The 24,701-nt window shown below is 37.5% G+C and overlaps 1 protein-coding gene and 1 pseudogene across 6 annotated transcripts in view; both read right to left on the reverse strand.

Moving 5' to 3' along the window:
• The window catches only part of AP3B1 (adaptor related protein complex 3 subunit beta 1), a 274,518-nt gene that overhangs the window by 118,434 nt on the left and 131,383 nt on the right, over positions 1-24,701 (reverse strand). For all 6 annotated transcript variants that reach the window (XM_073802233.1, XM_073802229.1, XM_019929790.3 and 3 more), the window contains 2 exons: positions 20,275-20,384; positions 5,504-5,680 (listed from right to left, as the gene is read on the reverse strand). In XM_073802233.1, the coding sequence (XP_073658334.1) occupies positions 5,504-5,680; positions 20,275-20,384 (287 nt within the window). The remainder of the gene's footprint in view (positions 1-5,503; positions 5,681-20,274; positions 20,385-24,701) is intronic.
• On the reverse strand, positions 10,906-15,610 carry LOC141278295 (52 kDa repressor of the inhibitor of the protein kinase pseudogene; annotated as a pseudogene).

Consider the following 24,701-nt stretch of genomic DNA (forward strand, 5'->3'; position numbering starts at 1 on the left):
TAACTGAAGACAGTCTCAGAAAATTCTGGGACAACATTAAACGCACCAACATTCGAATTATAGGGGTTCCAGAAGAAGAAGAGAAAAAGAAAGGGACTGAGAAAATATTTGAACAGATTATAGTTGAAAACTTCCCTAATATGGGAAAGGAAATAGTTAATCAAGTCCAGGAAGCACACAGAGTCCCATACAGGATAAATCCAAGGAGAAACACGCCAAGACACACATTAATCAAACTGTTAAAATTAATTACAAGGAAAACATATTAAAAGCAGCATGGGAAAAACAACAAATAACACACAAGGGAATCCTCATAAGGTTAACAGTTGATCTTTAAGCAGAAACACTGCAAGCCAGAAGGGACTGGCAGGACATATTTAAAGTGATGAAGGAGAAAAACCTACAGCCCAGATTACTCTACCCACCAAGGATCTCATTCAGATTTGATGGAGAAATTAAAACCTTTACAGACAAGCAAAAGCTGAGAGAGTTCAGCACCGCCAAACCAGCTTTACAACAAATGCTAAAGGATCTTCTCTAGGCAAGAAACACAAGAGAAGGAAAAGACCTATAATAACAAACCCAAAACAATTAAGAAAATGGGAATAGAAACATACATATCGATAATTACCTTAAATGTAAATGGATTAAATGCTCCCACCGAAAGACACAGACTGGCTGAATGGATACAAAAACAAGACCCATATATATATGCTGTCTACAAGAGACCCACTTCAGACCTAGAGACACATAGAGACTGAAAGTGAGGGGATGGAAAAAGGTATTCCATGCAAATGGAAACCAAAAGAAGGCTGAAGTAGCAATTCTCATATCAGACAAAATAGACTTTAAAATAAAGACTATTAGAAGAGACAAAGAAGGACACTACATAATGATCAAGGGATCGATCCAAGAAGAAGATATAACAATTGTAAATATTTATGCACCCAACATAGGAGCAACTCAAAACATAAGGCAAATACTAACAGCCATAAAAGGGGAAATCGACAGTAACACATTCATACATACATGGTGTACATACATACATGGTGTATGGATCATACACCATGATCAAGTGGGGTTTATTCCAGGAATGCCAGGATTCTTCAATATATGCAAATCAATCAATGTGATGCACCATATTAACAAACTGAAGGAGGAAAAACCATATGGTCATCTCAATAGATGCAGAGAAAGCTTCCGACAAAATTCAACACCCATTTATGATAAAAACCCTGCAGAAGTAGGCATAGAAGGAACTTTCCTCAACATAATAAAGGCCATATATGACAAACCCACAGCCAACATCATCCTCAATGGTGAAAAACTGAAAGCATTTCCACTAAGATCAGGAACAAGACAAGGTTGCCCACTCTCACCACTATTATTCAACATAGTTTTGGAAGTGTTAGCCACAGCTATCAGAGAAGAAAAGGAAATAAAAGGAATCCAAATCGGAAAAGAAGAAGTAAAGCTGTCACTGTTTGCAGATGACATAATACAATACATAGAGAATCCTAAAGATGCTACCAGAAAACTACTAGAGCTAATCAATGAATGTGGTAAGGTAGCAGGATACAAAATTAATGCACAGAAATCTCTGGCATTCCTATACACTAATGATGAAAAATCTGAAAGTGAAATCAAGAAAACACTCCCGTTTACCACTGCAACAAAAAGAATAAAACATATAGGAATAAACCTACCTAATGAGACAAAAGACCTGTATGCAGAAAATTATAAGACACTGATGAAAGAAATTAAAGATGATACAAATAGATGGAGAGATATACCATGTTCTTGGATTAGAAGAATCAACATTGTGAAAATGACTCTACTACCCAAAGCAATCTATAGATCCAATGCAATCCCTATCAAACTACCACTGGCATTTTTCACAGAACTAGAACAAAAAATTTCACAATATGTATGAAAACACAAAAGACTCCGAATAGCCAAAGCAATCTTGAGAATGAAAAACGGAGCTGGAGGAATATGACTCCTTGACTTCAGACTATACTACAAAGCTACAGTAATCAAGACAGTATGGTACTGGAACAAAAACAGAAAGATAGATCAATGGAACAAGATAAAAAGCCCAGAGATAAACCCACACACATATGGTCACCTTATCTTTGATAAAGGAGGCAGGAATGCTCAGTGGAGAAAGGACAGCCTCTTCAAGAAGTGGTGCTGGGAAAACTGGACAGGTACATGTAAAAGTATGAGATTAGATCACTCCCTAACAGCATACACAAAAATAAGCTCAAAATGGATTAAAGACCTAAATGTAAGGCCAGACACTATCAAACTCTTAGAGGAAAACATAGGCAGAACACTCTATGACATAAATCACAGCAAGATCCTTTCTGACCCACCTCCTAAAGAAATGGAAATAAAAACAAAAATAAACAAATGGGACCTAATGAAACTTCACAGCTTTTGCACAGCAAAGGAAACCATAAACAAGACCAAAAGACAACCCTCAGAATGGGAGAAAATATTTGCAATGAAGCAACTGACAAAGGTTTAATCTCCAAAATTTACAAGCAGCTCAGTGCAGCTCAATAACAAAAAAAAAAACAACCCAATCCAAAAATGGGCAGAAGGCCTAAATAGACATTTCTCCAAAGAAGATATACAGACTGCCAACAAACACATGAAAGAATGCTCAACATCATTAATCATTAGAGAGATGCAAATCGAAACTACAATGAGATATCATCTCACACCAGTCAGAATGGCCATCATCAAAAAATCTAGAAACAATAAATGCTGGAGAGGGTGTGGAGAAAAGGGAACACTCTTGCACTGCTGGTGGGAATGTGAATTGGTACAGCCACTATGGAGAACAGTATGGAGGTTCCTTAAAAGACTACAAATAGAACTACCATATGACCCAGCAATCCCACTACTGGGCATATACTCTGAGAAAACCATAATTCAGAAAGAGTCATGTACCAAAATGTTCATTACAGCTCTATTTACAATAGCCAGGAGATGGAAACAATCTAAGTGTCCATCATCGGATGAATGGATAAAGAAGATGTGGCACATATATACAATGGAATATTACTCAGCCATAAAAAGAAACGACATTGAGCTATTTGTAATGAGGTGGATGGACCTAGAGTCTGTCATACAGAGTGAAGTAAGTCAGAAAGAGAAAGACAAATACCGTATGCTAACACATATATATGGAATTTAAGAAAAAAAAATGTCATGAAGAACCTAGGGGTAAGACAGGAATAAAGACACAGACCTACTAGAGAATGGACTTGAGGATATGCGGAGGGGGAAGTGTAAGCTGTGACAAAGTGCGAGAGTGGCATGGACGTATATACACTACCAAACGTAAAATAGATAGCTAGTGGGAAGCAGCCAGCATAGCACAGGGAGATCAGCTCGGTGCTTTGTGACCACCTAGATAGGGATAGGGAGGGTGGGAGGGAGGGAGACGCAAGAGGGAAGAGATATGGGAACATATATATATGTATAACTGATTCACTTTGTTATAAAGCAGAAACTAACAGACTATTGTAAAGCAATTATACTCCAATAAAGATGTAAAAAAAAAAAGATGTAAAAAAAAATGAAAAAATAAAAGAGACTTCGGAAAGTAAAAAAAAAATCTAAATCATAGAAATATGCTCAAAATATTTGCAATTATTTGCTCACAAGTTTGGTACACCAATCAGCAAAAGCTATAATAATACAACTCACATCACAATTAGGGATGAAGACAATCCGAAAGTATATGAATAAATATATGAATTTGAGGAGTCAACCTGAGAATTGTGAATGGCCAATATCAGGTTACTGAAGAAAGAATGTGATCTATGGGTAGGGAAAGAAGGCAGAATGAGAGGGAGACACATACAAAGAGATACACAGCAGATACAAAAAAGGAGACACAAACACTGATGGAAGAGGGAGAGAATGACAAAGACATTAGACTGCGGTAGATGGGGTGCGTGCGTGTGTGAAGGCTATCAAAGAGATATCCAGGTAGAGAGAGTTTTAGAGAAGGAGGGGGACAAGAACAGAGACAGAGAGTGGGAAATAGAAGGGGGGAAATCACAGAGGCTAAGTAAGAGTCCCAGTCAGAAAAATTAAGGAGAAACAGAGACAGGACACAGAGCATAAAGCCTACTAAGTGTCCTAGCTGTAAATGAGCAAGAATCCTTTTCCAGTCTCACTGACCAGATTAAGCCCTCCACCTGTAGAGAAGAGCTATTCAGACAAAGGAAGAAGAATGAGAAAGACCCTATTTTATATTGGGTTGGCCAAAAAGTTTGTTCAGGTTTTTCTGCAACATCTTACGGAACAACCCAAATGAACTTTTTGGCCAACCCCAAGATATAGTGGTGATTCTATGTATTTTATACATAGAGGCTATTCCTCTTACCAACAGTTCCTCAAAGTCAACTGATTTAAAAAATGAATATTCTAAACAGAAATTCTGGTCAATTACACCACTTTTTTTTGTTTTTAACTCTGGTTTCTTAATGCCTGCTTCTTCCCCCAAAGTGCACACACCCTGCAGGTGGGTGGGAGAGACAGGCCGCAGCTCCCACTTTGGCTGGGCTGGGCACTGCTGGGAACAGCACAGGCCATGTCTGTACAAGCTCAACATATTCTCCCAGCTGGAAGGGCCCTTGCTAGGCAGCGCTTCCCCGAACTGCACTCCTTTGTCAATGGGTCTCAAATGTTGGGGGGGGGGGCACCAGAACCACCAGGTGGGGCTTAGCAAAGTGTAGACTTCGGTTTCCCTCTAGGTCAGAGGCAAGGCCCAGAGGCTACATTAACCAGCACCCCGAGAGCTCCTGCTCCACGTAGTCATTGGGCCACATGTGCAGGACGGCTGTGATGGTTAAAGCCATTCCTTAGTCACACACCACACCCCTCTGGAGAGGCACAGAGCCCGCCAGTGCCGAACTCACTTGACCTTATCTCAACATTTCCCGAATCTGACTATAACGCTGTTTTAAAAAATGAGAATAACTAAAAAATATTCAACGGCTTTCCCTTCACATGGGGGACAAAGTCCATAGCACTTGCCACTCCAAGTCTTGGCCTTGCCTACCTTTCCAAACTCAGCTTTAAGTTTCCTGAAAGCAACAAGCTGTTTCATGACTCTGACCCCCTGCTCTCCTCTTTCCTTATTCTGTATGGTAAACTACTCCTTACAAGCCCTTAGTCAAGAGTCTTATCCTTTATGAAACTTTGACCTCTCTCCTTCTATTTCAGACTTTCAATAACTTTCTCCTCTGGAGTTCCACTGTATCACAATACTTCTATTATAGCACTTACCACATACTATTTCATTTTTTTATGTTTTTCTCCTCTACTAGACCAGAATTTCATCTCTTTATACCACTACCATCTAAAGTAAAACCTTAAAAGAAATAGGCACCTGGTAATTGTTGAACGGACAGACTAATGTATCAGAGCAAAGAGGAAAGTAGATTTCACATAGGCAGACTAAGGATTAGTCTCTTACCTGTTTGGAGTTGGTTAAATACAGTTTTGCTCCAAGATTTAAAATCTGCAGCTTTACCAGATCATCTTCACCAGTGAAGCTTTTAGCCGTCTTCCTCAAAACATCAGGGGCAATTTTAGGAACTCGTTCACAGTTTTCTCCAATTAGCCAAAGAATACTTGCTCTAGCCACAGGAACCTAATATTAGAAGCAGATTATATACAAATATTACAAATAATATAATCATACTCTCCTTAATATTAACATAGAAAAGGCTTTAAATATTATAAAGGTTTTATCATCTATTAATTTATTTAACATATATCCAGGAAGTCCTCCTGTATTTATGAATTTTCTTCAGTTACCAGAAATTCTGATTAAAACTGATTTCAGAGATAATGCTTAAGAAAAGATTCATAAAGGAAAAACCACTGGTCTAGAATCTTGATTCTAACAGTGATCCACCAATTCTTGAGCTAAATCTGTCTGGCCACGCCCATTTATTTATCATTGTTGCTGCTTCTGTGCTATAATAGCAGAAGAGTAGTTGCAACAAAGACCGTAAGGCTGAAAATATTTACTTATCTAGCAATTTACAGAAAAAGTTCGCCGACCTCTGCTCTAGCGCATTCACAAACCTCGATGCCTATATAAAAATCATCTAGGGTTATGACTAAAACTGTAGGGTTTTGGTAACAGTTCTAAGACAGTAGTTCTGTGATGGGGTCCAGGAATCCATGCTTCATGAAGCATTACAGATGATTCCGGAGACAGGCGGTCTGCAAACCACGTTTTGAGAATCCGTGGACAATACAGAAAAAGGAATAGACCCATTAAAGACTATGATTCCAAATCAAAACCGTTATTGTCCTCTATGTATCTATATCTGCAGCACTGGAAATAAATAAAACTGACAAAATCATCAAGGCCTACTTATAAAATCATGAATGCTGGTCTATTATTTGGTCATCAACAATAGAAATGGGAATAAGATAAATTTGTCCAATACTGCATTTTTGGCATTATATATATTTTCAATTATCTACATTTCCATATAATTTGTTTCTTAAAAATAAATGCTTTGTTACAAATTGGAAACCTTCCACCAGCACCATTAAGACTAACATTTTATTTAGAGCATGCAAATTAGTTTTATTACTATTTGTTTATTTGTATCCTCCCCCTTTCAATATCCTTCAAAAGGAATTTGAAGGGGTATGTAAATTAGTTTCTGTGAACATTTTCACCTAGTATAGAAAATTTGCTTTTAACAATAAATGAAAAAGCCAATGGCTATCATTAAGAGGTAGCATCACAAGAAGAGATAAGACTCTTTATGAAGTCCTTTTCTAATGCCTCAAATAAAGTCCTAATGTTTTCATTATAGTTTCACAGCTGTACACAGTAAGACTGTTAAGGAAGAAAGTGAGAATGAGGACCTTTGCACAGCTAGAATTTTATCACAATATATACCACCTTGAATTCCTTCAAAACACCCATTTCAAGAAATAACATAAAATTATTAAGACACCGCTAAGTCTTTCACCAGAAGGAGAATGAGGTCATCAGAAAACTTTAAAGTATACATTTTCAAATAATGTGATAACAGTATCATCTTTAAATTAATATTAGAATAAGTTTAGTAAGAGAGAAGAAATCAGTATGCTTACATAATAAGTGTAAGTACTAACTAGAAGTATTGAGTAAAATACTAAATGCTATTACAGATCTATTCACGTAGTACGATAAAATTGATATCCTTACTGTATACCGATTTCTGGAAAGAAAGAGGCTATTTCTAATGTTCCGAAGGTTACACTGCATTAAGACTTTACTCCCAATCTATTATTTTAAATTGGGCTAAAGAACAATAATTGAGTGGTACATTAAATTTTCCAGTACGAAGCAATTCAAGTTGCCTGCCATAATGAAAGGTATGTCTAAATAAGAATATATGGGCAACTTCAGATTTCAGTTATGCTAGATTTATTTTTCTTAAATATTTTATTATAAATTACCAGTATAAAAATTAGATTTCTATGACATATCACATCTGTTACCCCACTTTAAGTAATTTTCCTCTGGTTATACACTTATTTATTTATTTACTTCTTTGCAATTAAAAAGACAACCCCATAAAAGTCTAAGAGATTGTTTATATTCCTATTCATTAATATATCAAGATTAAAATAATATTTAAATACTCTAAACATTCATAATCCATACATTTAAAATATAACTCTTTAAAAAATTAAAAATCAGTAAGTTCTAAAGCTCACAATGAAAATCTCTAGGTGAGGGGGGTGGGCGGGTGGGGCCAGGATCATATTCAGAGAGTCTAGAACTAAGTAATAAAATTTCTATTTTAAAAAACATAGAAAATGGCAACTAAGGAGCCTGCCTGCCGCAACTAAGAAGCCCACGAGCCGCAACTAAGGAGCCCGCCTGCCGCAACTAAGACCTGACACAACCAATAAAACACACACACACACGAAGAAAACTTCTTCACAACAGGAAATAATATCACTATAAATATACTAATACCAATCTTTCCATGATGACATTAGAAAGCTTAGAAAACTGACAAACCCAATGTTTTTGTGCATTTGGCTGGAATCAGAATAAGATTTTCAAATTTCAGCCCTGCCTTTCTCTCCCAATTATGTTATAAGACTCTTATTTGTACACCACTGATACTATGAATCCGTGGCCACTATTTTCAAAGATTTGAAGCAACTGAAAAAAGAGCAATAAGAAAATTAGTCACTTTTTGTCCTTCACGGTCTTTTCAAACAGAACAAATAGGAACATGGAACTAAGGCCAAACTAATAACACACATGTATGCATATAATACTTTCATTATGAACCTTTTCTTTCAATATTTTTGAAGACAAACTGGATTGTAAATGACTTTGCCTGATTCTTTATTCTAAATGCCCTGAGCAAGTGGTTAAGTGCACTTTTTAAACCTTCTACCAGAAGGCAGTTTCCACTGCCATTTTAACCCATTAACTTGCCTGCAAAAACAAATAATGTTTGCTAGCTGACCACAACAGTTATAGAAAGACATCTAGAAAGATTTTACAGATCACTCTGTAAGCAGTTCAATTTAAAAGCTATTGTGTTACAATACCAGCTCACTGCACAATGCAACAGTGTAAAGTAAATCCTGCAAAAACATCGATTTTATTTATTTAAATTTGTCAAAGGCAAAATCAGTAGACATCTAAACAAACTGCATGCAAACAGCACATCAGACCCAATATTCTGCATGTGGACTCAATATGCATGAAAACCTGAGTGTGAATTAAGTGGGGATGGCAGGGCAAGTGTAGTTAACTTGTGAAATGGCAGGCGCTCATGAGGTAGCTGGGCACAGAGTACATAAGGCTAAGGCGCTACCTCAGTATCGCTCAGTAGTCTACCAAATAACATCTTTCAACTCTTCTTTTATAATGTGAAACCCTCACCCGTCCCATTAAAGATAATGTGAAATCCTCTTAGAACAATCCTCAGGTAGTGTGCATTTTATTCTGGAAGAACTTTGCTCCCAAAGTAGTATTTACTACAAATGAAGGATACTCCAAAGGATAAAATACTCACAATCAGGACAGCTGAGTGCCCTATCAACATAAATTATTCAATATAAATGAATTTTAAATACAGAATTAATTTAAATTTTAGTTTTCAGATTTTCAACTATGCCACTTACATAACAAATGGAATCAAAGTCTTGAATACAATAAAATCTGTGTTCTCTTTTTTAAAAAATTACATAGCTAACATCTAATGAGTTCCCACCATGTTTTACTGGCATTGTTTTTAAGTACCTTACCTGTTTTCTCAGTCAGTTATCACAAAAGCCCTATGAAGTAGACTCTACCATTATCCCCACTTGATATATGAGGAAACTGGGGCACAAATGAAATAAGAAACTTGCCCAACATCTCACAGCTTGTCAGTGATGCAACTAGGACTGGAACTCCAAGTCTAGATTGAGAGTTCGCCATGGGCACTGGGCAGAGACAATGAGTGCGCTATATTCTAGGAAGAATACTGGTCAGCAAGGCAAGAAGACTGGTTCTGGTTCCTGACTGATCACATATATCATGGAGACAAACAATTTCACACCAATGAGCTTCATTTACTCATTAATCAAATGAAAGTTTATTCCTTTGCACCTATTCCTTTGCCACACTGTGCAACGGCTCCCTTAAGGCCTCCTGCAGCTTCCCCAGAGCGAGCCTTTTTTTTCAGGGCAGATCTAGGCCATCTTCTTGACTATTCCCACACTTATGAACATGGGGCATTTTCCCACTTCCTTTTACCTCTGGTTTTATGGATAAGTAAGGTGGTCACGGTGGGAAGAGGTCTAGCTGTCACCTCGGTTCCTCCTCCTCTCAGAGGGTACATGAGCCCAGGATTTCGTCCTGATAAACTGGCTTAGGTACTAAGGGAAAACATGCTCAATAGTGTCCTCTTGTCCTCTGACACTGGTCAGATTGGCTCTTTCTAAAATCCAGGGGGTCTAGGATTTAGGTCAAATAGGCAGAGATTCAGTAAGAAAGAGGTCTCATTTAAGGTTCTCAGGCTTAATGTTAGAATCACGTGCCCACATTTAAAGGTCCTCAAGTGCTTGGTCAGATTAATAAAGCCCACTTTCTTTCCCACATGGCCATTGTTCTGTGAACAGGTCTCTTGACTGGAGCAGAGATTCTGGGGATTCACTTCTGATTTGAAGCTGTTGTTGGCTACACCCCTCACCACATTCTTCTGGAGTAACTTGTGCCGCCAATCCCTGGCCATTTTTAGGGTTGTGCCTCACAAACCACCTTGCTTCTTTCTTCCTTGTCCCACTTCAAGCACTTCAGCTTCCTGAGGTATGTTAACGGTAAAAACTCATCACCTTTTCATTCTCCAAAAGTTCGGGGTTTTTTGCTATAGATCTGCATATAGTTTTTCTTATAATTATTTTAATCTCTTCTATGTCACAGTCCCAATTTGTCTACTTTTGCCTTCTCTCCACCTTATCAGAATCAGGAGGGGTTTTCTACTTTATTGTCTTTCCAAAGGACCACATTTAAGATGTACTTATCAATTTCAACTATCTTTATTTGGGATCCCATTTTACACAATCATCTCTGATCCCTCTTAGGTTTCTATGCTTTCTTTCACTGTTATTTTTCAAATGTCTCAGGACAAATATCAAATTCTCTTATTTTTGGTCTATTTACTTTAAAAATGGTGACAGTTATAGCTTTAGCCATGCCCCACACATATTGAAATAAAGTATTTTCTTTTTCTGTGCTTTTTGGAAAGCCTGTATTTTTTTTCTTTAAACTTTAATTTAAAAGTGTATTTCTGGGCTTCCCTGGTGGCGCAGTGGTTGAGAGTCCGCCTGCCGATGCAAGGGACACGGGTTCATGCCCCGGTCTGGGAAGATCCCACATGCCGCGGAGCAGCTAGGCCCGTGAGCCATGGCCACTGAGCCTGCGCGTCTGGTGCCCGTGCTCCGCAACGGGAGAGGCCACAACAGTGAGAGGCCTATGTACCGCAAAAAAAAAAAAAGTGTATTTCTTGCTTCACAACTGCTCTGGTACCATTATAAAATATTTAATTCTTATGTTATTGCTTAGGGTTAAAAAATATAAAAGCTTTAAGTTTACTTTATGTCTAAGTAAATGATTTTTTGTAAATGTTCTATGGATACATCCATAGAAGTGGGTATTATCTGTTCAAGAGATATAAGATTTTAGCTATATTTACTATATCAAGTATTGATTCTGTTATTTAATGTCTCTATGTCCTTACATCTACATCTTACTTAAAAATCTGTGAGGTATATCTAATTCGAGACAAGCATATTAAAGTCACCCACCAAAACTGTATTTTATCTATTTCTCCTTGCATTTCCAATAGATTTTTCATTTACATATTTATTTGGTTGCCATATTTTTTATGCACATAGGTTTATGTTTCTTAATTTCTTTGTAAATTGGGCCTTTTTTTTTCATTTTATAATGTTCCATTTTATCCTGTTAAAAGACTTTAACTAATTTTAAATTCTTGTTGGTATTCACTTAATGTCTCTTTCCCTACTTTCTTACTTTCAACCTTTATCACTTTGATTATGGTGTTTTAATTATAAATGGCCTCAATCTGGCTTTTGTTTTTCATTCCAATTTGAAAGTCTGTCTTCTAATGAGAGAATGCAATCCATTCATATTCAGAGTAGGATGTATTTGATTTTTACTCTTCCATCTTACTTCTTGATTTTAACTGTTCCATTTTAATTTTTAAAAATTTATTATTTACTTTACATTTTGCTTTTCTTTTTTTCCTTTTGTGAATTTGGAATTCCCACCATATTTTGTATTCCACTAATAGTTATCTTCTATCTGACAAAAACAGAAAAACAAGCTTTGCTATATAGATTTGTGAGAAAGTATGTACTTGGCTAATATTCCAACAACTGCCGTAGAGAAAGTCGATGCAATCAAACATTTTCCTGAGCCCCATACAGGGACATAATCAAACACAACAAATTCTTCTTCCAAGAAAGTCTGTGGTTTGCTTGATATGGGCCTTATATGCTGCCACAGGTTTCATGTATAAGCAGCTGCATTCTCCTGAAAGCCCTAACACTCCCTTGCCTTTGCGTCTTCCTTTCTAACAAGAGCAGAACAAGCTTAAAAGCACAAGTTTTAACTAAATTCTGCACAAGATGATGGGGAATACAGAACTCCACATTCCTATTTCTTTCTCATAACCAGACACACATTTCTCCATCATTCTTTATACACAAGGAATTAACTGTTTTCCCTATCAAAACCCACTGTTTTCACCCTAAGATAAGCTATTTTCACCTTACTATTTTTTAAACAAAATTCACATTTTATTTAGGTTGAAATAAACTATACAAAATTGATTTTCTTCACCAAAAATAACAGCAATATTTTCTGTATTATTCCTAGATAAACTACAAAACACTTATTTTTGTAGTTTTTCTAGGTTTTGCTTGTAAATCAAGATGAGGCAGTAGATACAGTCTTGGAAAAAAACCAAGAAAACAAACAAATTGGTTGTCAGTATCCATGGGCTCTGATCCTGTCTTGCCCATGAAACAGAAGTGTTCAAAAAGCTTATGAGGATGTAGGCTCAATAAAGGAATAGAATGTAAACAGCAACAACCAGATGTGGAACAACAATGGCAGGCTCTTCCATTCACACTTTAACTGTAATTTGTTCCTTTAACTTTATTTGATAAAGACAGAATCTACACTGAAATTCTTGTTTGGCGAGCTCACACATTTCTCTTACAGTCTGATAATTTTCTTAACTGTCCCTTACGGATTTTTAACAGCATACTTAAAACTCCTACCATTCAAAGGTCAGTCATTGTAACATTTTATAAAATGTATTCCTTCCTCCCATACCTCCTCAAAATTTATTTCTTCAAAGAACTGATAACTCAATCCCTGACAACTGGATCCACAGCGATAAATATTATGTCTAAAATGACTTAACTAATACAATTCCAAAGTGCCATTAGCAGAGATCACACAGAGTGTAACGTGGTACTTTCAATGCTATCTTCTGGAAGAACAGTTAGGTCTCCAAAGCATGGGAGTTCAAACGGGCCATTTAAACAGGCGGATTATCAATGACTAATGTACTCAGTGGGAGGCCTACAGATCAAGATATTCAGTGATTAAGTGGCCTACGTACACCTTACAACTTTTCTATAAGATATTTTCAAATTTCTGACAGATTTTTTCAAATATCAAATATAAGAGAAAGCCTATTTTAAAAGTCTCTTAGGTATTTTCAATGGTTTCTGAATTATCTGTAGGGAGCTCTGACTTACTTGTATAGAGTTTGATATATGTATCCACCATTAAATCCAAATCGTGTTTTATATCAAAATTTATGTTAAGCAAAGCCAAGTTACTTGACCTTTGGTCTGTCAAAGTGTTCCTCAGGTATGCTTTGAGATGATTTCGCCCATTTTCATAGCATTCATTCTCAACCTTTGTCACAGGAAGAATACATAGGACCTTCAGCAATGCATAAACATTAGGGAAAAACTCGATGTCTGGCAGATGAAGGGCTTCATAAATAGTGGATGGAAGTTCTATATGTTTCCCTCTGTGTTTCCACTTGATTCTCCAACAATGCATCATGCTCCTCTGATGTATTGAATTTGAGCTGTCCCATGACAGAGGGTACCAGAGATAAGCATTTAAGAGCTTTGAGGTGCTGTTCTGAGAATATATCTTTCAGTTCCTGAATAATGTGTTTCACTGTTGGAACACTTAAGAGTTTATAGTAACTCGCAGAGGTTAGCTGAGATTTCAGGTTACTGTACTGAGCTCTGCGAAATTTCCCTGGGAGTTTCATCTGAATATCAAGTTTGGTTGCCAAATTTGTGGCTTCCTCAAACTAAAATTCATGATAAACTTCGATATTTTCCATCACTTCATTTAGTGAATGCAGCACTGAAGTCAAACTACTGGCTGCAAAGAAGGCATCAGAGGTTTGCCCCTGAAGATTTTTCCCAAAGGTTCTTGTAAAAGATAGAACATTTTTAAGAACAACAATGGTAACAATGAAATCAAAATCTGTTACTGCACTACAGAGTACAAACGCTTGGCCAGCTATACAGTTATTCCATTTGTGTCACTAATTATACCATCTAAACACGAAACAAGTGCTGGTAGGAGGTCCACTAAGATTCCAAATGCATCATGCCTGCCTGTCCACTGAGAATAGCAAATTTCCTTCAGTTCTTTACCCCTTTCTTCACTGTTCTGAAAGAGGACAGAAATTACATTGTAAAGCTCTAAAAGCAGTTGTGGTGACTGATGGAAAAAAGAACAAACTTCCTCAATTGTTCCTAATGCGACAGACACTCCCGGAACAGGCACTGATTTTGCCAACCACATATTTAAGGCACAGGAAGAGCAGAGTGTGTAGATAGCTTGGGGATATTTCTCTAAAAGTCTAGAAGCAACAACTTTCACTTTGGAAGAAAATCCACTGGACACAATGTAAGCCTGGCCACGACAGTACTCCATGTTTAATCCCCACTTCTCAGTTATAGTAGCGTGAAATTTCACAGTCAAAATTTCTGCATCGGCTTCATAAGGCAGGAAGCCCACAAATTCCTCTCTCAGGTTGTGAGCTTCGTCAACAAACCTCACCAACACAGGCAGGTGCTTTTCCTCTGCTATGTCCACCACATCATCAGTGACGATGGAAAAGAAGTGAGAGTCTCACTTCCCTGAGGGTTTCTTCCCGAATGCAGCTCTCACAGCTCTCTAGCATCTGTTTTTGCTGTGTTTTCAAACAGAACAATGTGTTAACTGCCATTGTCTCAAAGCGCTTTCTCAGAACCTCTTCACCAGAACTGATCCGGCACTCCAGCAGTGCCTGAAGGTCATCAGGAGTAAAGAGACCTTCTGGGATTTCATCAGCTTCATGTCCATCCAGAGGTATGTTCTGTTTCCCCATAAGAATTAAAATTTCAAATAAAGATTTTAAGTATTCTTTGTTTTCCTTCTCTTCAAGGGTTAAAGGTAAAATGTCTTCATCCTGCTCTTCACCCCCTTCTTCTGCACTGGGGTCCTGAGCATTGCTGTTGTTTATTTCCTTATGTTTTGGTTCCTGTTCAGAAGTTTCATCAATTTTCTTCTGTTTCAGTGTCCTGATTTCATCTTCACTCAATTCTTTTATTCGTTTTTTCTGTGTCTGTGTGGATTATTCAAATGGTTGGTAAGATCAAATATTGTTGGTATTGCATTATCTCGAAGAACTGCCCTGTAAGGACTAGTTCTACGGATCATAGAAGTCTCAAAGTGTTTGGCACACAATCGGTAATGTTAAATTAGTTGATCAGGCGTTTTAACTTCTAAGTCGGCTCTCCTACAATTCTCCACTAACTTCTGGCATCTGGCTGGATCCCGCGGGAACCTGAAAAAGGCCAGGTCCGACTGCGTGCTCTTCCACGTGCAGCTGGGGGCCATGCAGAAGCTCCACATCCTCGTCTGCCCACCGGCCGGCCCAGCCCTCCCCTCCCCGTTCCTCAGGCAGCCCGCCTGCCCGTCGGGGATGGGGAGGGGAGACAGGCCGGTGTGCCAGGAGGTGGGAGGCACCTTACTACTTTTTAAACACAAGATGAGAATATGAAAATAATTTCACTTCTCTCCCCTCTCTTCCTCCCGTGAGACCTTCAAAACACATTTATTCCACCCCAATCCCACCCTACCTCTAGATTTTCTAAGATTGTTCAATATTTTTAGTTCCAGATTATTAGAATTTCCATTATATTATGGCCATTCTTTTTCAAGAGTTCTCAGCACTTTTGTTAGACATTCCTAGTCTATCTTTATACATTCTAATTATGTGTATAAATATATGCATATATTTGTGTATCTCTATTCTTTGATTTCCCCAAACTAGAGTTCACTGCTGTGGTTCATTAGTTCTTGCTTAGAAAAGTGGTTCTTACTAGATGATGTAACACTTGTCTAAAAGGTATCTAAATACCTGTAGGAGTATTTGTGATTGTTACAATGACTAAAAATACTACTGAAATTTGATGCTTGGTACACAGGGACGCTGGATGTCTATCTCAGTAGACTTGAGGAAAAGATTTTACCCTCTTATCTCCCATCAATAGATCACTGACAAATAATGTCAAACATCTGTTCCACATATGGGCAAATATGGACCAATCTAATGCCTAATTTCTCAATGATTTAGGGAAATCAAAAGGAAACAACAATAAAGTCCTGGCCAGGTCAGTGAGTAGGCAAGTGAATTGAATACAAAAAAGAGAGACTAGAAATGGAAAACAGATACAGCATGATGTATTGGTTAAGAAAGCAGACCTACTAGCTATGTGACCTTAGGCAAGTTACTTAACCTCTCTGTGCCTCAATTTTCTTTTATGTAAAATATACAGAATAGAACGTACCTTTCAGAGTTGTTATTAAAATTAATGATTTATATTTTTAAGGTGCTTAGAATAGTGCCTGGCATATGATTAGCACTACAGGAGTTATGTTAAATAAATTAGTAAAATAGAATTGAAGCAACAAGGATGCTTACTAAATTCAAACCTTATCATTAAGTCTGTCTTCCTCAAAAACTTTAAATATAGCCAAGATCATAATTACAGCTTACACGAAGCTCTGTTTTAAATGTTTCAAATATGTTGACTCATTTATTCCTCACAACAGATCTATAGTTATTAGTACTACGGTTCCCATTTTACAGAGAAGAAAACTGGAGCAGGGAGAAGTCAAGTATTGCTTAAGATCACAAAGCTAGTAAAAGGCAGAGACTAAATTTGAACACAACTCATCTGGTTTTCAAATCCACTCTCTTAGCCTCTCATACACAGTCTTTGTAATAAGTCCTGACTTTGATGATTAATCAACAATAACAGTAGATATGAAGACAAAGAACAGTGGTGAGAATGTGGTAGATCAGATGCTAAGTGACCCTGTGAGTATTATTCTTAGCTTTAAGATAAATGTGTAACTGCCCTGCAAGCTTTAATAACACTCTGAAGGAAAGAAAACTTTGCCACTAGAGAGATTAAAAATTGGTCCTGACTAGTACGCTCCAAACCTAGCCATCTATTACCTTTAACTATACAACTATGATCCCTCTGAACAGACTCTGAGTATAGATTACCCCATCTTCAAACAAGGAAGAAGGGTGACCCTTGCACAACACGGGTTTGAGGTGCATGGGTCCACTTACACGCAGATTTTTTTTTTTCCAAAAAACACAGAGTCGCAGGTTTTGCATATGCAGATTCAACCAACCTGGATCAAAATTTCCACCCCCGGTTGGTTGAGTCTGTGGATGCAAAACTTACGAATATGAGGGCTGGCTGTAATATACTGCCCCCTCCTTAAACTACAACCCCTCTAGTTAGGAACATTAGCTGTCAAACTAACCAACATTCAAGGGACAGGCAGAGCAAAAGACAAACACAATGGAGAAGAGTTTGAAGAAAAACCAGACAGAAGCAATGGAGAGAATGTCTCCAAAGGGAAGCAGTGGTCAGAGAAATCAAATGCTAATGAAAGATCAAGAAAGATGTGGACAGCAAATTATCCACTGGATTTAATAAAAGGAGATAGTCAATGACCTTGCAAAAGTAGAAGTAGTAGAGTGTCAAAATCAGACTGTGGTAAAGCAATTATACCCCAATAAAGATGTTAAAAAAAAAAAATCAGACTGTGATGGGTTGACGAGTTGAAGGTAAGGAAATAAAAAAAAAAATTCTTCCAAAAACTTTAGTTCTAAAGGAAGAAGAGAATGAAATAGGACACAAATGACAATAACAGCTAACACACGGTGCTGTGTGACAGGCAATGTTCTAAGAGCTTTACATTTCTTAACTAACACAATACTTTCAATAACATAGGTTCTTTTACCCTCACCATTTTATATTGGTGGGCAAAGTGATGGGCAAAGTGAAGTATAGCGATATTAATGTAAGGACATGTAATGTGACAGAACAAAAATTAATATTTATTTTTAAATTTAATTTAATTTTTAAACAACTTCAGATGTATAGAAAACTTACAAGAAGAATAAAAGGAATTTCTGAATACCCTTCACCCACATTTCCCAAATGTCAACATTTTACTACATTTGCTCTAGCTTTCTATATATACAAACACATTTTGGTTTCCAAATCAAAGTTGTAGATATGCCCTAATACTCTGAAATACTTCAGTGTAAACTACCTAAAAAAAGGAATGCTCTTATATAATGAACACAGTAGAATTATTTAAAAACCAGGAAACTGAACACTGAACCAATACTATCAACTATTCTAAAGATTTTATTTAGATTTTTCCAATTATTCCTATAAAATCCTTTATAGCAAAAGAAAATCCAAAATTATGTTACATAGAGTTGTCATAATCCTTCTAATCTCTTTTAACCTGCAAAATTCCTGAGTTTTTCTTTCCATTTTATGATATTAGCATTTTTAAAGACTGTAAGACAATTATTTTGTAGAATACCCTCATTTGGTTTTGTCTCATGATTAGATTCAAGTTATTCAGTTTTGGCAGGAATTCAACAGACTTGATGCTGAGTTCTATTTGGTGTATCTTATCAGAAGGTACATAATCCCATTTCTGGCAATGATAACAATGTTCATTTGGTTCAGGTAGTGTCTGCTAGGCTTCTCCATTGTAAAGTCAAAAGTCAATAATTTGCCCTTTTAAATTAAGAATAACTTATGAGGTTATTTATACCTTGAAAGTATGCAAATATCCTGTTACTACTCAAGTTTTCACCCCCTAGTTTTCAGCATTTGTTAATGATTCTCGCGTGAATCAATTACTGTTGTGATGGCTATTCTAATTCCATCTTTTTTTTTTTTTTTTTTTTTTTTTTTGCGGTACGCGGGCCTCTCACTGCTGTGGCCTCTCCCGTTGTGGAGCACAGGCTCCGGACGTGCAGGCCCAGCGGCCACGGCTCACGGGCCCAGCCGCTCTGCAGCATGTGGGATCCTCCCGGACCGGGGCACGAACCCGTGTCCCCTGCATCGGCAGGCGGACTCTCAACCACTGCGCCACCAGGGAAGCCCTCTAATTCCATCCTTTGTTCTTCTATAATTATTAGTTGTTTTTCTGCATTGTAAGGAAGAACTTCCCTTCCTCCTTACTCATTCATTAATTCATCCATTCAAGTGTGGATTCAGAGATTCTTACCCTATTCAATAGGTTATAACCCTTTTACCATCATTTATTTTGTTGCTCAAATTAGCCAGTAGGGGCTCCTTTAAGCTGGCTCTTGTATCTTTCTGACACGTCTCTACCATTCTGTGAGCACTGTCTTGTTTTTATGGCCCAACAAGATGTTCCAAGATTATCTTCTTTCCTTGCCCTAGCTCAGAAATCAGCCATTTCTCTAAGGAGCCCTGGTTCCTTTAAAAAATGCTGAATGGAATTTAAAAACCAAAGTCCACCATAAAAGGGGATGCAGTACTACATTCTACAACATGCGTGAACCTTGAAAACACTCTAAGTGAAAAAAGCCAGACAGAAAAGGCCACTTATTATATGATTCCATTTGTATGAAATGTCCAGAATAAGCAAATCCATAGCGACAGAGAGTAGATTAGTGGTTGTCAGGGGCTGCAGTAACGGGAGGATCAGGAGTTTCACGTTAGGAATTTGATTTTAGGGATGATGAAAACGTTCTGGAATTACAGAGTGGTCATGGTTGCACAACCTTGTGAATATACCCAAAACCACTGAGTTATATACTTAAAAGCGTGAATTTTATGGTATGAAATTATACCTCAATTAAAAAAAAAAACCCAAGATCTGGGCACTAGGTGTGCTCAGTGGTACTGGGGTTTTTATTGCATGTAGGCCCTCTTAAAGGACAGCATTAGGAAACAGATGTTTGTATACTCATGTACAAATTCATATGTGTACATACAAATGTGTGTAGACACACACATACACGCATATACACTCCAACACATCTAGCTATCTATATAAAAACCCATGAAGTTCACATTGATATCTCCAATTCCAAGCCAATACTGCAGTATTTATTGTATCCTTCCCTTTTTTCAGATTTGTGATTCCCTTCCACAACAGTGTGGAATCTTAGAACAAGGAGAGTTCAGCTCTCTTCACCATTATACTTCAGTATGTCTGTTTATTTTAACAAAACTATAATTTACTGAATAAAATTCAGCTGAATTGGTACTAAAAGCAAAGATCTCTTAATTGGTACTCACAGTGATACTGTCCAAGAGTTTGGCCATATGTTTAATAATTTCACCATGTTGTATGGGTTGCATTTGCAGTAATTTCTTAATAACAACCACACTTTCAGCAACAACTATTTCTGAAAAAAAAATTCACATTATGCATATTAAATATGTGTAATTCAATTCAAACTCATTATTCTTGGTAAAATGTAAATTTAAATTAGCAAAACATTCTACATGTCTTAAATGACTAGGTGAAAACTATAACCATGAGTGTACATCTAAATTTTGGGGGTGAACCTTCAACTAAAGTAGGAGAGTAAAAAAATAAATAAATAAAAATAAAGTAGGAGAGTATACTTTAATTTCTAACTTCTGTTGCTGTCTCCTAGCTTCTGATATCCCTTTCTAATCTCTGCTTCTTTAATTCAGGAAAGCAAAGTGAGGTTAGATTACACAATCACCATAATGTTCAACTGTCTTTGACGTTTAATCACAGCTCTCAAATACTGTTCTTTGATTCCTAGCAGTTATATAGTGGTAATCAAATACTTAGAATCTACATAACATTTTTTCAATTCTAAAGAAAATAGCAAACTTTAAAAAAATTCCTTAAGTGGTATGTCTAGAAAAGTGAGTATCACGTATTATTAGTAGTAGGAAGGTGTTACTATAGAAATAGCATGGACTTCAAGCCAGAAAGGGTGGGCTTGTGAGCTAAACCATTTCCATTTGATGCATGAATCCACTCTCTGCATTTCTTGGCCCAACTGTGTGCCCTTAGAGGCTGACTTCTGTGGACTGTATCAACCAGATTCCTTTGTCCCTCACTTACAGGTATGTTTAGCCAACAGGAAGCACCAGCAAGAAATCAGGGGGCAGGAGAGAATATTTATTATCCTGGATCCCTCTCCTGCCAGACCTCCCTGGCAGTGCTAGCATTCCTCTATTGAAGGTTTCAGTTCCTATGAGTGGCTCTCTCCTTCAGGGTCTGTTAAGTGTCCCGACTCCTCAAACCGCTTCACTTCAATTCTACATATGGTAAAGGCTTCCCACCTTGCTACCCTGCGAGCCCCAGGGTGTTACAGTATACCTTGTTGGTTTCCCTTAATCCCACCCACAATTTATAAATAAACAGTTCCTTCATTAAATTCTCTTCAATTGTCCCTTTTAAGTCATCTGTTTCTTGCCAGGGCCTTAACTAATATAGTAATTGGTACTAGGAGTGGCTCTAGGAAGCAGATCCTCAAATTGGGATTCCGAGATTGAGTTATCACAGGCTAACCACTGGTCCAGAGTTACGATTTTAGTGGCACTGGTAGAGAAATGTCATAAACTAGTAAGAGCACCTGACCTAATGGAATGCATCTTATATAAATGATTACTAACGTTACTGATGCCAAAGAAATACACCAACACTGCCTTTACTTATTATTCTGGCATTTTTATTAACTGAGATTCATGGATATTAGAGATTCCCCAGGCAAACACATAGGTTTATTTTAATATTATTCTGGAAATATACCATGACTTGTGTTTTGTTACTCTTTTTCTCTGAAATACATTTTCTTATCTAGCCCCGTTTAAGTATATAAGCAAAAGTTTTTATCATTCTAATTATTATTAAACATATGTACTTCATATTATATATATGTGTGTATATACATACACACACACACACACACACACACACACACACACACACACACACACACACACACACACACACACACACCCTCTTTCTCCCTGGGAATGATACATTAATATTTCATAATGTTTCAGTTTACAAAATGATATATTTCTTTTTAATTCTCACAATAACATGTGGTAGGTACCTTATTATCATCATCTTAAAGATGAAGAAAGAGAAATGCACTGAAGAATTCAAACTCAGAACCAGAATGTACCATTTTATCTCTAATGTTCTATGTTACTATGAGCAGGTATTACTTTTATAAAGACCACCTCTTGGAGCTATGAGGAAAACAGAAACAAATCAGAATGAGACTCTGCCCTCATCAAACTTACACTCTGCTAGGAAACATTAAGTGGTTAAGTAAGCAATTACCATGCAAAGTAAAGTATGGTTAAGTGTGGTTTTAAAGAATCCATAGTAAAAAATTTATCTTTTTAAAAAATATTATTGCAAAACTAGCCTAAATAAAAAAAAAAGTTGTATAATTTTAATTATCCACATGTAGAGGCAGGGTTGGCTATAGTTGAAATAAATTTGGCATTATTTACCCTTTGGTGGCACCTTGGTTTCCTATTGTTGCTGTTATAGATTACCACAAACTCAGTGGCTTCAAGCAACACAAATTTATCATTTTACAGTTCTGGAGTCAGAATTTAACACAAGTCTTATGGAGCTAAAATCAGGACTAAGTTCTCCACAGAGGTTCTAAGGGGAAATCTGTTCTTTGCCTTTTCAAAATTTTAGAGGCTACCCACATTCCTTGGCTCAAGGGCCCCTGCCAGCAAGGACATCATTCTAGCCTCTGCTTTTGACATCTGACTTTCTTGGTTACACTGGGCCCAAGATTATTGGATGAATAATCTCTCCATCTCAAGAATTTTTTTTTCTAACGTGTTAGTTTCTGCTGTATAACAAAGTGAATCAGCTATATGTATACATATATCCCCATATCCCCTCCCTCTTGCGTCTCCCTATCCCACCCCTCTAGGTGGTCACAAAGCATGGAGCTGATCTCCCTGTGCCATGCAGTTGCTTCCCACTAGCTATCTATTTTACATTTGGTAGTGTATATATGTCCATGCCACTCTCTCACTTTGTCCCAGCTTACCCTTCCCCCTCTCTGGGTCCTCAAGTCCATTCTCTACGTCTGTGTCTTTATTCCTGTCCTGCCCCTAAGTTTGTCAGAACCTTTACTTTAAAGTTTTTTAAAGACTCCATATATATGTGTTAGCATACGGTATTTGTTTTTCCCTTTCTGAGTTACTTCACTATGTATAATAGACTCTAGGTCCATCCACCTCACTACAAATAATTCAATTTCGTTTCTTTTTATGGCTGAGTAATATTCCATTGTATATATACACATCTTCTTTATCCATTCATCTGTCGATGGACACTTAGGTTGCTTCCATGTCCTGGCTATTGTAAATAGTGCTACAATGAACAATGTGGTACATGACTGTTTTTGAATTATGGTTTTCTCAGGGTATATGTCCAGTAGAGGGATTGCTGGGTCATATGGTAGTTCTATTTTTAGTTTTGTAAGGAACCTCCATACTGTTCTCCATAGTAGCTGTATCAATTTACATTCCCACCAACAGTGCAGGATGGTTCCCTTTTCTCCACACCCTCTCCAGCATTTATTGTTTGCATCTCAAGAATCTTAATCACATCTGTAAAGTTCCCTTTGCCACATTAGGTAACATATTCACAGATTCCAGGCATCAGGACCTGGACATCTTAGGCGTTGGGTTGAAGGGGGAGGGTGTTATTCTACCCTACCCAGGTGCCTTCTCATTCCCTTTGGGTAATTCCACCCTACTTTTCCTTCATGCTACCTCCTGGTTTTCAAAGACCTCACTCAGTACTGCAGTGGTACTCTACCACAAGTACAAAGTGATCTTATGTTCTGGGCCTTTCCAAGCTTTCTCCTTGTCCTCAACAGAACTTAATGGTCCTCACTCTAAGAAGTATAGCCTACTATTTTTAAACATTGTAACTTTATTTTGGTAAGAACACTTAACATGAGATCTACCCTCTTAACAAATTTTTAACCATATGATACTTTACCGTTGACTACAGGTACAATGTTGTACAGTAGATCTCCAGAGCTTATTCACCTTGCTTAACTAAAAGTGATGCCCGCTGATTAGTAGCTGCCCATTTCCCTTTTCTTCTAGCCCCTGGCAAGTACCTTTCTGTTCTTGGATTCTATGAATTTGACTATTTTAATACGTCATACAAGTAGAAACATTCAGTATTTGTCTTTCTGTGACTGGATTATTTCACTTAAGTTTCTCAAGATTAGTACAGCCTACTATTACCTTCATTTTACAAATGAGCAATCTGAAGCACAGGGAGACTGTGTAATTTATTCAAGACAACATTAACATTCAAACACAGGTAGTCTAGTTCTGCATGAGAGCAGACAGCTGGCAATTGAGTAAGTGGTCAATATACAGGAAGACTGTAGTATACTTGTTTTTTTGTTTTTTTTGTTTGTTTGTTTTTGTTTTGCGGTACGCAGGCCTCTCACTGTTGTGGCCTCTCCCGTTGCGGAGCACAGGCTCCGGACGCGCAGGCTCAGCGGCCATGGCTCACGGGCCCAGCCGCTCCGCGGCATGTGGGATCTTCCTGGACCGGGGCACGAAACCATGTCCCCTGCATCGGCAGGCGGACTCTCAACCACTGCGCCACCAGGGGAGCCCTGTGGTATACTTGTTTATTATTGCCTCCCTCCATTAGGCTGTGAGCTCCT

This window comes from Tursiops truncatus, chromosome 3, assembly GCF_011762595.2.
Source record: "Tursiops truncatus isolate mTurTru1 chromosome 3, mTurTru1.mat.Y, whole genome shotgun sequence".
Lineage (NCBI taxonomy): Eukaryota > Metazoa > Chordata > Mammalia > Artiodactyla > Delphinidae > Tursiops > Tursiops truncatus.